Source organism: Mercenaria mercenaria, chromosome 3 (genome assembly GCF_021730395.1).
Source record: "Mercenaria mercenaria strain notata chromosome 3, MADL_Memer_1, whole genome shotgun sequence".
Taxonomy (NCBI): domain Eukaryota; kingdom Metazoa; phylum Mollusca; class Bivalvia; order Venerida; family Veneridae; genus Mercenaria; species Mercenaria mercenaria.
The window spans coordinates 16,847,632-16,865,660 of record NC_069363.1 but is presented as its reverse complement, the minus strand read 5'-3'; the positions used below and the strand labels follow the sequence as shown (position 1 = coordinate 16,865,660).

General features: G+C 36.3%; 1 protein-coding gene across 3 annotated transcripts in view; it reads right to left on the bottom strand.

Moving 5' to 3' along the window:
- Positions 1-912: 912 nt before the first annotated feature.
- Positions 913-18,029, bottom strand: part of LOC123525364 (uncharacterized) — a 100,672-nt gene continuing 83,555 nt past the window's right edge. For all 3 annotated transcript variants that reach the window (XM_053537928.1, XM_045304352.2, XM_045304351.2), the window contains exons 14-17: positions 16,875-16,962; positions 12,413-12,500; positions 11,630-11,677; positions 913-10,268 (exon numbers count right to left, since the gene is read on the bottom strand). In XM_053537928.1, the coding sequence (XP_053393903.1) occupies positions 7,848-10,268; positions 11,630-11,677; positions 12,413-12,500; positions 16,875-16,962 (2,645 nt within the window). In that variant the 3' untranslated portion in view covers positions 913-7,847. The remainder of the gene's footprint in view (positions 10,269-11,629; positions 11,678-12,412; positions 12,501-16,874; positions 16,963-18,029) is intronic.

Sequence of the window (18,029 nt, the reverse complement as noted above, 5' to 3'; positions counted from 1 at the left end):
ATAAGTCCTATAAGTACTTACTGATATAAATCCATTTTGATTACAATCAGGGGAGGTAATCACATATAAATAACACTGGAACCTACGACTGGAGTTGACAGATTTGTCATGGAATCAAAGATTTATTGTTGGTGAAGATATTTTGGAAGCTTGTATCAAATCAAACCATAAATGAAGTCGCATTATGGTTGCAAAAGCCAAAATAGCAAATTTTGGACCTTTAAGAGGCCATAACTCTGGAAGCCATGATGGAATCTGGCCAATTCAAGAAACAAACCAAGATCTTGTGGTGATACAAGTTGTGTGCAAGTTTGGTTAAAATCAAATCATAAATAAAGCTGCTATTGTGCAGACAAGGTCAAAATGTCTCATTTTGGCCCTTTCAGGGGCCATAACTCTGGAACCCATAATGGGATCTGGCCAGTTCAAGAAAGGAACCAAGATCTTATGGTGACACAAGTTTTGTGCAAGTTTGATTAAATTCAAATCATAAATGATGCTGCTATTGTGCAGATAAGGTCAAAATAGCTAATTCTCGCCCTTTCAGGGGCCATCACTCTGGAACCCATAATGGAATCTGGCCTGTTCAAGAAAGGAACCAAGATCTTATGGTGATACAAATTGTGTGCAAGTTTGGTTTAAATAAAATCATAAATGAAACCTCTATCGTGCAGACAAGAAATTGTTGACAGACTGACGGACGCACAGACGACGGACGATGGACGAAGGGTGATCACAAAAGCTCACCTTATCACTATGTCACTATATATCTTTAATGAATTCCAACTGTATAAATGCTCTGCTGCAACAAATCATTACTTCTGTAAAATACTTCAAAATTCTGGACCCATATTACTGAAATTATTTACACCAAAATTATCATGTGAATGCACAAATATTACAAACTGTCAGTCTTTTTAAAAGTTATATACTTCAGTTATGAATAATAAAAGGTTTTGAAAATCACAGATGTTCGAACAACAATCATATAATATTGATGTTATTTCACCAGTTTCATTTTTCATTATAACATCTGCCAAGCTCTTATCAATTTTATTTGATGACTTTGATAAATTCAATGTGGGTAGACACAAACATCACAAGCTAGCTATTCCTGCTAAAACACCAGAACGTTTTCTAATTAACAGTTATAACAATTCGACCACCGTCTACTACACTTAAAATATCAGCTCAATTTGTTTTTACACTAAAATTAAATGTAAATTAGATGTAGTGGCTTTATTTCACACATGACGTCAGCCATGTGTTACAATTTTTTGCTTCAACTTTCTTGACAGGCATGAATATTGCAAAATGAACTACAAGCAAATGAAAACTGACTTTTATAAAGTTATACATAAAATGTTTATTGTTTGGTGAATGGAAGTTGCAGACATGTACGTAATGGTAAATTAAATTTGAACAGTCACCGTCTGAAACAATGCGGTTATCATAATATCATCTCACTTCTACAGAATTAGATTTACGACTGAACAGAACATGAATTACAATTGATCAAAAATTTTTAGTATATAAGAAAGACATTAGAGGTACATAAACAAAATAAAGAAAATGAAAAACTACAACTATGCCCAACATATAAGGAGGTAAAAGAAACATATCATATTGAAATGTGCTGATGTTGAATCTAATGTTCCACGTTGCGCTTGAAATTGTGCAGTTTTGTTAATACCGTTGACATTTTGTTTGTTTTGTTTGCATTGAATGTCGCACCGACACAATCGTAGGTCATATGACGAATTTCCAGCTTTGGAGGTGTCCCTATGTGTATTATGTCATCACAGGCAGGAACCTAGGTAGAACTGACGACCTTCCGTAAACCAGCTGGATGGCTTCGGCACATGAAGAATTCAACGCTCCCAGTGAAGTCTGTGACCTAACCACCTGGCCACTAAACCCTATGCCATTGACAAGGTATGGAACAATGTGTCTATTTTTACATACCAAATACGAATACTTTTAACAGTAATATATAAGACAATCATGAGATATTGCATCTAAAATTTACTTATTGAAAATTAGTTAACCTTACACTTAAACACATGATGATCCTCCATAAATGTTAACAAACAAAAAAAGTGTTTGTTTTTCTTTTAAGAGACTGTATAAACTTGGTTACAAAAAAAAACTTTCGTACGTAAATTGTACAAAATGCACATGGCAAAAATTAAAACTAAACAGACAACAAATTGTTTGCATTTCATTTTAAGACCTGTAAAACCTGAACCGAAGTACAAAACTAATAAAAATCAACGTATCAAAAAATAGATTTATGAAATATATATAACAGAAAACTTAAAGGTATTCTTACACCATGCTAAAATGCCTTTGGCAAAATTATTGTTAACATATACTCTAAAAGGTGATAAAATGTCCACCATTTTTAGCTTTATTTACTTCGCCATGGCACAACAACAGACACTCTGTATAAATTGCATTGTATTTCATATAAAGAACGACAATCAATTCAATTATAAAACTACTACTAAAAACAACAACAGCACTTTGATTTTTGTCATATAAAACAATCAGCAGTAACAAATGCTATAAACATATCACAAAAGTGAAATAAAGTTACACTAATTTTAATACACAATACTGACTCAAAGCTGCAAATACATTAACTTAATTAGGTCTGGTTTCCTTGACGAAAATTCAGATAAAATAATCTGCCACTCTGTTGCCCAGTCATCACTTATCACAGACTTACCAATTATTTAATAAGCAATGTTCTTTTGACCAGAATTGTAAATCCTTCTTTCTCTCTTTAAGTTATTTTTTTTTCTTTCTTAAGTAAAAATGTTTGGTACAAAGCATTCACGAAAACGAGATGAAGGTACTACTGCAAGCTTCATTTGAAGGCCAAAACTATTCAGTCTTAAATTCTGTCTATGTTGTAAACAGAAATTTCCAGAAAGTTTTTAGTTTAACCATCCTCTGTCTAAAATAATTTATATGCGTGTCGTACAATAAATGATTTCTTTACAATTTGGTTGAATTCAATTTTTTAACCTCCAAAACGTATTACAACAGGGAACTTTATATCTGTTGACATATTTTGTGACAGATAACATAGATTTATGAGCCAATAACACCTAAAGATTTCATGACACAAAACCATTCCATTAAAAGCAAGAAAAATGATACATAAGTAGCACGTTAGTGTACGCTTGCTGAATGCCATTTCAACAGTATATCGATTAGATAACTTAACTGATATGCCCAGAATAGTGAGAATAGTGCTCAAAATGACAGTTTAAGCAAAAAAAACCCCTAAAATTCCTTTATTTATCATAGTATGCTGACGAATAATTACAGACGTTTCGTCTTCTGTCATGCTTGAAAATTTTGGAAGATTGTGCCAAATGCTATAATAACCAACTCATGACTTTTAACTGGCAGTCAACTATTTATATTACTAGTTTTGCACGGCTTCAAATATAAGTTTACAATCAACAGCAATTAATTTTGACAAAAGGTTACCTTTAAATCAGTCTATTAGTATATAAACACATTTTTCTTAACAAGGCTTAATGTCTCATTCCCTAAAAAGTCACAAAACAACATATCTCAACATCCTCCCTCTTCATATTGCACATTTTTGTAAAAAATATGTATTGAATAAAAGCACCACGAATAAATAAATAAATGTCAAAAGCTACTGCTTATTGAAAAGTATGGTATATATAAGATCTGAAGAATTTAAATTATTTACAGTCAAACCCAGATTAAGCAGCCAATGGTATATATTCATTATACAATGTTCAAATGAAAGAGAATCAACAAAATGTCATTTCATATACATAATTCTTGTGCATAATATTAACATCAAACTGAAAACTATTTGTACATACAACCGAATTTCACTGCCCATTGAAACAAAGGTACACGAACCTTGTGTCATTATTCATAATACACTAGGTGTCTAAACTCAAACTCATAAGTTTAAATAGGGCAGTGTATTTTTCTTTTATCTAGATTTGAAGAATCATTACATATTATGAACAAGAGGACCACGATGGTCCTGAATCGCTCACCTCTTCCCACATGACCCAGTTTTGAGTATGACGTTGTTTTTCTATTATTTGACATAGTGACCTAGTTTTTGAGCTCATGTGACCCAGTTTTGAACTTGACCTAGATATTATCAAGATAAAAATTCTGACCAATATTCATGAAAATCCATTGAAAAATCTGGTCTCTAGAGAGGTCACAAGGTTTTCCTATTATTTGACCTATTGACCTAGTTTTCGAAGGTACGTGACCCTGTTTTGAACTTTACCTAGATATCATCAAGGTGAACATTCTCACTAATTTTCATGAAGATCTCATGAAAAATATTGCCTCTAGAGAGGTCACAAGGTTTTTCTATTTTTATCCCTACTGGCCTAGTTTTTGACCGCACGTGACCCAGTTTCAAAACTGACCTAGATATCATCAAGGTGAACATTCAGATCAATTTTCATGAAGATCCATTGAAAAATATGGCATCTAGAGAGGTCAAAAGATTTTAATAATTTTAGACCTACTGACCTAGTTTTTGATGGCACATGACCCAGTTTCAAACTTGACCTAGATATCATCAAGATGAACATTCAGACCAACTTTCATACAGATCCCATGAAAAATATGGCCTTTGGAGAGGTCACAAGGTTTTTCTGTTTCTGTTTATTATTTGACCTACTGACCTTGTTTTTTATAGCACGTGACCCAGTTTCAAACACGACCTAGATATCATCAAGGTGAACATTCTGACCAATTTTCATGAAGATCCATTCAAGGGTATGGCCTCTAGAGAGGTCACAAGGTTTTCCTATTTCAAGACCTACTGACCTAGTTTTTGATCGCAGTTGACCCAGTTTCAAACCTGACCTATATATCATCAAGATAAACAGTCAGACCAACTTTTATACAGATCCCATGAAAAATATGGCCTCTAGAGAGGTCACAACGTTTTTTCATTATTTGACCTACTGACCTACTTTTTGATGGCACGTGACCCACTTTCGAACTTGACCTAGATATCATCAAGATGAACATTCTGACCAATTCTTATGGAGATCCATTCACAAGTATGGCCTCTAGGGAGGTCACAAGGTTTTTCTATTTTTAGACCTACTGACCTAGTTTTTGACCGCACATGACCCTGTTTCGAACTTGACCTAGATATCATCAAGATGAACATTCAGACCAACTTTCAGACAGATCCCATGAAAAATATGGCCTTTGGAGAGGTCACAAGGTTTTTCTATTATTTAACCTACTGACCTAGTTTTTGATGGCACGTGACCCACTTTCGAACTTTACCTAGATATCATCAAGATGAACATTCAGACCAACTTTCATACAGATCCCATGAAAAATATGGCCTCTAGAGAGGTCACAAGGTTTTTCTATTATTTGACCTACTGACCTAGTTTTTGACGGCACGTGACCCATTTACGAACTTGACCTAGATATCATCAAGATGAACATTCTCACTAATTTTCATGAAGATCTCATGAAATATATGGCCTCTAGAGAGGTCACAAGGTTTTTCTATTTTTAGACCTACTGACCTAGTTTTTGACCGCACATGACCCAGTTTCGATCTTGACCTAGATAACATCAAGGTGAACATTCAGGCCAACTTTCATACAGATACCATGAAAAATATGGCCTATAGAGAGGTCACAAGGTTTTTCTATTATTTGACCTACTGACCTAGTTTTTGATGGCACGTGACCCAGTTTAGAACTTGACCTAGATATCATCAAGTTGAACGTTCTGACCACTTTTTATGAAGATCTTGTGAAATATATGGCCTCTAGAGAGGTCACAAGGTTTTTCTATTTTTAGACCTACTGACATAGTTTTTGATGGCACGTGACCCAGTTTCGAACTTGACCTAGATATCATCAAGGTGATCATTCTGACCAATTTTCATGAAGATCTTGTGAAATGTATGGCCTCTAGAGAGGTCACAAGGTTTTTCTATTTTTAGACCTACTGACCTAGTTTTTGAAGGCACATGACCCAGTTTCGAACTTGACCTAGATATCATCAAGATGAACATTCTGACCAACTTTCATAAAGATCCCACAAAAAATGTGAGCTCTAGAGTGGTCACAAGCAAAAGTTTACGGACGGACGGACGACGGACGCTGCGTGATCACAAAAGCTCACCTTGTCACTATGTGACAGGTGAGCTAAAAAGGTATATCAAAAATGTGAATTTAATACCAAAGTTCAGTGATCCCTTAGCAATGCTGGAAACACAAAAGCACCCTTTGCTATGCATGCAGTTTAGTGAAGTATTGCTGTTTAATTTAAACTGAACAAACCTTTTTTCAGTAACAGTCATCAAATTGCATGTGTCATGTCATAACATATAAAAGCATAATACATGCAGAATATCACATGTGAATAATTGTATCAACATAAAATGTCTGATGTTACAATATTATTTACATATATATTGTCTATATATACAAATACATAGAAATGAACAAGGCACAAGATGTTGATGAAAATAGCACTTTTTCTTTATATACAAACAAAAGCTTTATGCGAAAGTGAATTTATCAATCAAATAAAAAATGAGCAATTGTTCAAATTACCCTTTACATGTCATTAACATGCAAATAAATTTACATGTTACTCATGTTAGAAGACAAAATAATATTTATAGGAACATCAGTATTCCCTTTCATACAAAATTACTTATTTGAGGTTTTTGACTTTTTTTCCCCGACGTGTTTTAAGTCACAATGGCATGATTTTAGGTCTTAAAGGTACTTTCAGCTTTTGTCGGTGAATGTAGACCGCATATTTCCCCCTCCCCCACCCCCCGTGATATACTGCAGGTATGGGCAGGTACATGCATCGAACCACTAACATTCTGCAAACCAGACAGATAGCTTTCTAACATACATCGAGCAAGGTTTCGAACTGACAGCAGTATGGGGCAAGTGGTATCAAGTTATTGGCCAGGAAGGCCCCTCTGAATAGTTTTGCAAAGTTGGAAGAAGACAGTAATCAGTCATAACTTACCACAGCAGCATGTTTTTCTTCTTTAATAAATGACAGATTAAGTGTCAAGAAACAATATTTCCTGTCATTTACTGTGATAAATTTTTAATCCAAGACCTGCTTTGGTAAACTTTTGAACACATGTGTACATTTGACAAAATACTATTGTAAATAGACCGTAGATTTTGTTTGCTAACAATGGCGACAAATTGTGAGTAGTGTTTTAATGGTATAAATGTTATTAGAAGACAAAGGTTTAATTTCAGTGAATAACTAGATATTTAAAAGAAAACAACAACAAAAACAAAGAGCAAATCAACTACTATTTGTTTCTGTTTCACTATATTTCAACTTACCTGGTGAGAGATCAGAATGAATCGTGAATATTAAAATTTTGCTGTATTTGTGTATAATGGGTGTACATATCTGCCTAATTGCAAGGCACAATATTATTGTTCACGTAGATAAGTGTGAAATAGAAGTTTTGTGTTACAATGTAACATTTTATATGACTGTAAGAAGGCAGTTATAAAATTCTGAAATATTTTCTTTGTGGTGACCAAAGGCATAATGTTAGTGTTGTTGGACTTGAAGTTACATTGAAATAATTTCAATTAAGTTACACTGCACCCTTCCAGTGTTTGATGGTAGAAGAATACCTAAGTCCCTGCTAATGACATTATTTCAGTCATAGTAAGCACTACGGTAGACTATCGACATATCGTATACCAAATATCTGGCTTCCTCACAAGTGCATTGGTGAGGAGCAAGTGATTCCGAGTCTGTGAGCTTTAAAAACTGGCCATTGAGGCTTTTTACAACATATGGAGACCATCATTTTTCGTTAACTTTGCAACCTCGCATGAGACATATCCAGTCTGTACATTTTTCAGTTTTCTATTTGTTTCTGGACTCTCATTTTCTAGGCTGCTTAAACCGAAGTCTGATCCCCTCTTACTGCCTTGATCATCCCCATTATTCTGATTCTCAATATTTCTCATTTCAACAGAAGGTTGTTCTTTGTAAACATTTCCCTTAGGTATAAATTGATGATCCACATAGCCATTTGGTAATTGCATTTCACTGGTCGGCACATTATTTGGTTTTTGTGATTCATTTGTTTTATTGGTATGGCTATCTGGGATATTTTCTTTAGGCTGATCATTGTTGAATGCAACCATCCCCGATTCAGAAGATAGTGACTGATCCGTACAGTCACTACCTGTGTAACTCTCTTTAAGCTGACTATCAGTTTTCTGTGCTGTAGTGTGCCTATACTGGGGACTGACATCATAACTTTCAGCTGCCACAGAAGAAAATGTAGCAGGAGAATCTGTATTTGTTACATACCCTGACGAGGTCTGTTCTGTTGATTTTGGGAAAGGATTATTTTCTGACAATACGTAACCACTATTAGCACTAGATGTAGAGTCAACGGTTTTTGAAGCATTTGGATATGCAACATCTCGTTCACCTTCACAAGACGCCTGAACATTAGGTGAATACATTGCACTTTGAGCAGCAGTAGCACCAGGAGACATTTGACCTTGAACAGGATTTAAATGGGGCAAATATCCACCAGTAGTTACCGAAATAGGAGCAGAACTAACAGGAACTGGACCCTGAGCAACAGCAGAATGAGACGTATATCCTCCAGCTGCATGGTTATCATTAACAACATTAGAAGACATACAACTGTAAACAGAAAGAAGTGTCATATTAGTTTGGTCAGATGCAGGTGTAGGAATCTTAACATTTGGATCTTCTGAAAAATAGTTAGAGTCAGTAGAAGGAAGATTAGATGTTGTGTGCGAACTAACTGGGGAGGAATTCAGTGAGGACTGTGTTAAGTTTGAAGTATTCAGGCTTGTTACAGAAGTTACATAACCCAAGGAAACATCCGAGTTCTGTTTGCTGGTTTGACTTTCTGATACAGAAACATGTGCATCGTTTGGCTTTTGATGTGGATTAACACACAACATCTGGACTGGGATTCCATGTGTCCTCTCTGACACTGGCATTCCAGTGTTAGGCAATGTGACATAACTAGTACCTGAGTTTTCCTGCTGCTGAGGAGCACATTTTATCGACATGCTTGGCATGTCAGTAGTCGTAACATAATCTGAGGCCTGACCATGTTCATTTACTGGCTGTGATAAAGATTTCGAAGAGTTGGATGGAATGTGAATCATAGGTGTACTGTTATTTGTTACTTTTATGTAGTCACTTTTACTTGTACCAGACTGAGGCTTTACAGGAGCAGAAGAAGCATCAGCATGTGTAGGTGATGATACAGTTTCTTCCTCAATACTGGAATCATCACTCTCATCCATACTTCTGGGACATGGAATATTGGTTAATGGTTGGAAAGAAACATTTGCAAAGACTTTTTCAGGGATACTTTCATTATCTTCATTACTTTTATTTTGAATTTTGTGTTTAGGTAAACTGACTTGATGATTATCTGCTTTTATGTTTGTACTGACGGTATGTGATTGAGCTGTAATATATTCAGGAGATAACAAAGCATTTACATTATCATGTGGCGACTGTGCTTTAACATAGTCAGGTGAAGACCCAACACATGTATCTGAAACATGACTGTTTGTAATATCATTTTCCCGATCAGAAAAGGAACTATTATCAAATGAACATTCAGAAAATGCTAAAGTCGTTGGTATTATAATACTACTTGTTTTGAAACTTGAGTTAATGACTTTATCACCTGACACGTAATCAGGTATTTCATTATCATTGTTAGCATTTTTTTCATCAACATCTTGGCCATTATCATTATTCATCTTTTCTCCTGATCTACCTAATGCCGCTTTTGAATAAGCATCACTCACACCAGAATCCCCAGAATCATTCTTTACCCTCGCTTTCACTGCTGTTTCATTAAGAACAGTATCTCTGTCCACTTTTTTCACAAACGTTTCACTACCAGTCCCATAGTTCCCATTCATTACAAAGCCAACTTGAGCTACTACTGGCTCTGTTGGAACAAAGTGTAAGTTATCTAAGGAAGTATGTAAAGAACCCAATTCAACTGCAGGAGAACCAGGATCTATGTCAGAGCTTTGACCTTTTTCAAATTCTGCCGTACAATAGCCATTTGGCAGAACTTGCGGGTTTTTCAACCCGGATACATTAACAAACTTAGGTTGCTTATCAAACTTGCCAACCGGTGGTGTCATCGGGTCAAAGCCACTGTCATTACTATTCTGACGTTCAATCTGAAATTCAAAATAACACGTCTTCCTGAAAACGAGAAGGCAAGGATGAGCCTAGACAGCTCATCGAAGTACTATTTACCTTAATCTAATTATACAAGACATGATGAAAACAGCACTTTCTGCTAAATTTATGGCCTATAGCTCTTCATTAATCAGTCCTATATGGACCTTAACAACGGCTGGTCAATGTATTTGGGAATATGCTTTCTGTCTAAATACGATTAGCATTGGTACAAAAAATTAGCTAATGTTAAAATTAAAAGATGCATACATTTATATAAATTAATAAAATGAAGAAATGCATACTTTCATATAAATCAATTGACACATATGTTTAGACCATCAGTTCCAATTGGAATGAAGATGATGGTGAAGATGAAGCATTGCTTTGTAAGATTTGATACAAAAATGAAAAGAAAATGTTAGAATCCCCTTTTAACATGCAGGAAGCATGATCTTAAAAATATTTTCTTAATTAATTTTTTATTTACATAATGAGCACATTATAACTCTTACTATAGTAAATATTTTGAATATTATTCAGAAAATAATTTATCCTATCTATAAATACTGTTAAGCTTGTATAAATGTGGTACTTTCACTTTGCAGAACATATCTGATAACTAAATGTTTCCCCATTAATTAGGACTTCTGTGACAATCCAATTTTTAACCCTTGGAATACAAACATATTACTACTGTGACGGAGTTCTGAATTAAGTTTAATATTTCTTTACATATAAATATTGCTTTCTAAATTATAAGCAAATATAATATCATAAAACATTCACTCATTATTTTATAATGTTCCTGAACAAATTGAATACCTGACACCTTGAAGACCTTAAGAGGACAGGCTAGGCTTACGGTCACCGGTGACTGGAATGTACATTAAGTGTCTGGTTACCAGACAGCTATACACTTTTTTGTTTTGTTAGGTTTTATGTCTTGCTGATATACAGTTCAAGGCGTATTACAACATTACAGTTTTTAATGATGGAGGAAGATCCAAGGTATCTTCTTCATATATGCCTTAAAATTAATTAATAGAAGTATTGCACTGACCTGCAAAAAGTGTTTTAAATGAATCAGCGATCTGTTATATAGTCTCTGATAAAAGGTCTCCAGCATAGAGGTTAAGAATGCGTGACTGATTTCAAATTAAATGAAGTTGGCCCATTCCTTGACTGTGCTGTTTGGTTTTTAATCCTATCACTGGTCCAATGTGTTTGTGTGTACGTGTTCAAGTTTATTGAATTATCTCACTAAATACATGCTTGCTTATTTAAAACAGTTGGCAAGAAACTATGATAATTCTCAGATAAAAACAAGAAGGGCATGCATGTCTAACTCATAACTTACACTATTTATAGATCGAGTTGATGATCTGTCAATTCCTCCCTCTTCCACCTGAAACGGTAGAATTAAAAATACGTCACAAATAAAATAGGAAATTTTGTTACGTTGCTGCATGACAATTAATTAGTATAAAAAGATCAATAGGCGATAAATATTAAAGACATTTTTTATGTATTCAGCAGTACCACAGCCACATCCACAGTATTTTTACTATTTATGCCCGTTTAGCTCAGTAACATTGCGTCTGTTCATCCTCCACCTCTGATAATTCATGTTGGGAAGTTGGCAGTTCCACAGCTTGTGTTGTATTGTTGTGATATCCGACTTTAAATAAATTTTACTTGACTTGACTTGACTTGAGTTACTTGCAGAGTATTGGTACAGAATCCAGGAACACTGGTTAGTCTAACTGCCCGCCGTTACATGACTGAAGTACTGTTGAGAAAGGGCGTTAATCCCAAAATAAACAAACAAACATTTATATAAAAGGTCAACTGCACATGAAAAAGAAATTTTACAAGTTTCTGCCATTGTCAACAATATTTTAGAACATTAGAAACAATATTTTTGTGCAATTTATTTATCGTGAAGAGCTTTGAAAAATAACAAAAGATTCCCTTTAAAAAAATTCTTAGAGTGTTCACAATATTCTGTAAAAGTTTGAACCAATTCCAAGTTTGAATTGCATTACTTTTAGAACCGACAGACACATAGCTGAAAACAAATCTGTATTCCATACCACATACAAGCTTTTGAGGGGCTTAAGTAAAACAGTTAAATACTTACTGTACCATCCGGTCCAAAGGGGGTGTCGTCGGGGATAGTTATTTGTGCTAAACTTTCTTTAGTCTTGTCTGCTTTCCTTTTACACATTCTACAATAATGAAAATATTTCCTTTATTATCTACAAATATATTTTTGTAAATCTTAAAGATTTCTGAGGAGCACTTATGGTTATGTGCCATTCCTAGAAAAGCATGTATCGTTTTCTTGCAAGGAAGTGACTTAATTGAAGGTCTAATCCCTGCATCTCCATGTAAGGAAGCATTGCACATACTACCCAACCCAGTATCTTCTGGTAAGAAGCATTTTAAAAAGTGCCAAAAGTAAAATTCATTTCCTAAATCTACAGGTACTCTGAATCCAGGTACAACTGTAAGCGCAAGTACTGCCGACTCATGCAGTCGTATACTGAAAGCAGGAATTACTGTTGGTGCATGTACTGCCTACCCTGGCAAGCTGTATACTGAAAGCAGGAATTACTGTTGGTGCATGTACTGCCTACCCTGGCAAGCTGTATACTGAAAGCAGGAATTACTGTTGGTGCATGTACTGCCGACTCATGCAGTCGTATACTAAAAGCAGGAATTACTGTTGGTGCATGTACTGCCTACCCTGGCAAGCTGTATACTGAAAGCAGGAATTACTGTTGGTGCATGTACTGCCTACCCTGGCAAGCTGTATACTGAAAGCAGGAATTACTGTTGGTGCATGTACTGCCTACCCTGGCAAGCTGTATACTGAAAGCAGGAATTACTGTTGGTGCATGTACTGCCTACCCTGGCAAGCTGTATACTGAAAGCAGAAATTACTGTTGGTGCATGTACTGCCTACCCTGGCAAGCTGTATACTGAAAGCAGGAATTACTGTTGGTGCATGTACTGCCTACCCTGGAAAGCTGTATACTGAAAGCAGGAATTACTGTTGGTGCATGTACTGCCTACCCTGGCAAGCTGTATACTGAAAGCAGGAATTACTGTTGGTGCATGTACTGCCTACCCTGGCAAGCTGTATACTGAAAGCAGGAATTACTGTTGGTGCATGTAGTGATGTACTGCCTACCCTGGCAAGCTCTATACTGAAAGCAGGAACTAGAAAATGCTTTTGTAAAAAAGCGCATGTCTCCCCCAATGCAAAGCCCTATAGGCAAGAAGTCAATACATGGTTCATACAGACCTTCCCAAAAAAAATTCAAGTAGTTTTCAAGGAGTTTTCAAGTAGTTTTCCTCCATTTTCAAGGACTAAAATGGGCACAATGTCACTGTTGCTGAGACATGAAATAACCAGAAATGACCTTCAATGCATCGCGGATAAATTACACAGTATGAAAATTACTTGAAAGAGCATTAAACTCGTAAAGTACAGTACTGTACTGTACTATCGCCAACTCCGTGGCAGGCCCTAATGGCGGTAACAGCTGGGTTTTTTTCCGTCGTGTTTTAGTTTATTTTGGTCCGTTTATAATGTTTGTCCGTTTTCACTTTGCACCCGACGAATTAAAGGACTATTTGCCATCTTTTGTCTGTTTTTACCTAAATTCAAGTAGTTTTCAAGTAGTTTCTGACTGTTACAAAATTCAAGAAGTTTTCAAGGAGTAGGCATCAAATTCAAGGACTTTTCATGGCCTGTGCAAACCATGCAATAGGGGTCAGGAGCGAAAGTCAAAGAGACACTGATGGTTGGCTGCAATAGGGATCATCTACTTGGCATGTCCAGTCATCCCGCTAAATTTCAACACTCTTGGCCTAATGGTTCTCAAGTCACTGTTTAGGCTCCTGTAACCTTGACCTTTGATCAAGTGACCTCAAAATAAATAGAGGTCATCTATTCTGCATGTCAAATCATCCTATTAAGTTTCAACATTGTAGGTCAAGTGGTTCTCAAGTTATTTCCAAACAAGAGCTGTCTGATGACAGCGCGCTCGACTATTCGAAGAATTGATTGAAGAATGGGGTCAAAATATTTCCACAGATATTCAGACAAAAGAAATAAATAGATTAGACAAACAATGTTCCTGTATTTCTTTGATTTCGATAAGTCTTGCACTAAATGGCAATGTATGAACCAATTTCAAAGTCCAAAAAGGGCCATAATTCAGTCAAAATAGTTATGTACTCTTGCCTACAGATGGAAATCATAATGATAAACAAGTGTTCAAAGTTTAAAAGCCATATGTCAAATAGTTTTGACAAAACGTGGACTTGTATGAAAACAGAACCAAAAAGGGCCATAATTCAGCCAAAATAGATGAAAGAGTTATGTACTCTTTCCCACAGATAGAGACTATTATACTAAACAAGTGATAAAAGTTTCAAAGCCATATGTCAAACACTTTACAAAAAATATGAACTGGTACGAAAAACTTAACCAAGATTTCTAACTCAAAAAGGGCCATAATTCAGCCAAAATTCATGATGCAGTTATGTACTCTTGCCTATAACTGGATATGGTGATGGTAAACAGGTGCTGAAAGTTTCAAAGCTTTATCTCAAAAGACTTCGTCAAAATATGAACTGGTACGAAATATTAACCCAGATTTCTAAGTCAAAAAGGGCCATAATTCAGTAAAAATCCTTGATGGAGTTATGTGCTCTTGCCTATAACTGGACATGGTGATGGTAAACAAGTGTTGAAAGTTTCAAAGCTTTATCTCAAAAGACTTTGTCAAAATACGAACTGGTACGAAAAACTTAACCAAGAATTCTAAGTCGAAAGGGGCCATAATTCAGCCAAAATCCTTGATGGAGTTATGTACTCTTGCCTATAACAGGCCATGGTGATGGTAAACAAGTGTTGAAAGTTTCAAAGCTTTATCTTGAAAGACTTTGTCAAAATATGAACTGGTACGAAAAACTTAACCACGATTTCTAAGTCAAAAGGGGCCATAATTCAGCCAAAATCCTTGATGGAATTATGTGCTCTTGCCTATAACTGGTCATGGTGGTGGTAAACAAGTGTTGAAAGTTTCAAAGCTTTATCTCAGAAGACTTTGTCAAAATGTGGACTGGTACGAAAAACTTAACCAAAGTGTGACGCCGACGCCGACGCCGTGGTAAGTAGGATAGCTCTACTTATTCTTCGAATAGTCGAGCTAAAAATGATTTTACATGAACAGGCCACTGTGACCTTGACCTTTAATAGACTGACCCCAAAATCAATAGGGGTCATCTACTCTGCATGTTCAATCATCCTATGAAGTTTCAACATTCTGGGTCAAGTGGTTCTCAAGTTATTGATCGGAACTGGTTACCAATGTTCAGGCCTCTGTGACCTTGACCTTTAACGGAGTGACCCCAAAATCAATAGGGGTCATCTACTCTTCATGGCCAATCATCCTATGAAGTTTCAACATTCTGGGTCAAGTGGTTTTCTAGTTATTGATCGGAAATCGTTTTCAATGTTCAGGCCCCTGTGACCTTGACCTTTGACAGAGTGACCCCAAAATCAATAGGGGTCATCTACTCTTGTTGCCCAATCATCCTATGAAGTTTCAACATTCTGGGTCAAGTGGTTCTCTTATTATTGATCGGAAATGGTTTTCAATGTTCAGGCCCCTGTGACCTTGACCTTTGACGGAGTGACCCCAAAAACAATAGGGGTCGTCTACTCCAGCAGCCCTACAACCCTATGAAGTTTGAAGGTTCTAGGTCAAATGGTTCTCCAGTTATTGCTCGGAAATGAAGTGTGACGTACGGACGGAAGGACGGACAGGGCAAAAACAATATGTCTCCTGGGGGAGACATAATTACTGTTGATGCATGTACTGCCTACCCTGGCAAGCTGTATACTAAAAACTGGTATTACTGTTGGTACATTAGCATTGCCTACACAGGCAGGTGTATACTGAAAGCAGGAATTACTGTTGGTGCATGTACTGCCTACACAGGCAGATGTATATCCCAGGAATTACTGTTGTTGCATGATGTTCTGCCTACATAGGCAGTTGTATACTGAATCAAAGTAAAACTGTTGGTGCATGTTCTGCCTACACAGGCAATTGTATACAGAAATTAGGTAGAACTGCCACTTCAAGCTCTGCCTACACAACACTTGTATATTGCAACTAGGTATTATGTGTTTTGCAATGAAGCTGTCAGGTAAATAACAACTAAAGCTAAATTCTGTAAATGAAATCTGAAAAGCAGATCCCTCGGAAGCATTGAGAACGATGCAAACAGTGAAATCTGTAGACTTGGTTTGATCGAGTCTGTTCATCACTGAGCAGTGAGTAATGGAAAATGCAACACTGCCCACGCCCCCTAGCACCGGCATAAGCAGTATTCAATCTTCAAATCTAAATGAGTTGAAATCAATGATCCCGAAGGACCAGAAAATATTACAACACTGAGATGAAGTCGAGGCAACTTTTTACAGCCACCACTCAGCATTTAACACTATAGTACCCAATTCTGATATAATGTCAATGTATGCCCTTTTTGAAAAGGTAAGTCATACAACAGTACACTACCTTAACACACAGAAACATCCAACAACCGCTAGTATAACAACTATAGGCACACTGATGGAAATTCCCACAATTGCGTCTGGCTTTAAACCTGAAAAAAAAAACACGAGAAAGATGTCGAAACTGTATCAGATATGCCCACTGAATATAACATGTACAAAGTCTCCCGAAAAGAGCATATCTAAACAAGAGCAGCACAGGAAAAAGTGCACTCGACCATTTCGATGCTGGATAGTGAAACTGGACACATCTGAGGAAACTGGAGCTGTCACTGGAGTGTTAACTGACTCCAATGGTGGATGAAGATATTGTACAATAGCTTGAGTCTGTGTTAAAACTATGAAGTAATAAGAGAGGTAAAGATAAAATGTATCAAAACACTATATAGGTATAATTCTAAGCGAAAAGGGGACATAATTCATAAAATATTGGTGAAAGAGTTATGCACCTTGTGTCATATGATGTGAGTGAGATGATGTGAAACAACTACAGAAGTCTGAATCAAATAAATTTCCTAAACACTGAGATATAGTGAAAATGCATCAAAATTAACCTTAAATTCTAAGTAAAAGGGGGCATAAATCATGAAAAATTGGTGTCAGAGTTATGCACCTTGTGTCATATGATGTGAATGGTAATGTGGAACAACTACTTTAATTTTAAATAAAACAAGAGCTGTCTCCATAGGATGACACATGCCCACATGACAAAGATATGGACCGGACACGCCCATCAATGCACTATCATGAAAAAAGACCTTTAACATCTAAGTGTGACCTTGACCTTTGAGCTACGGACCTGGGTCTTGCGCATGACATGTTGTCTTACTGTGGTACACATTCATGCCAAGTTATTTGAAAATCCATCCATCGATGACAAAGATATGGACCGGACACGCCCATCAATGCACTATCCCTTAATGTCTAAGTGTGACCTTGACCTTTGAGATACGGACCTGGGTCTTGCGCGCGACACGTCGTCTTACTGTGGTACACATTCATGCCAAGTTATTTGAAAATCCATCCATCGATGACAAAGATATGGACCGGACACGCCCATCAATGCACTGTCCCTTAATGTCTAGGTGTGACCTTGACCTTTGAGCTACGGACCTGGGTCTTGCGCGCGACACGTCGTCTTACTGTGGTACACATTCAT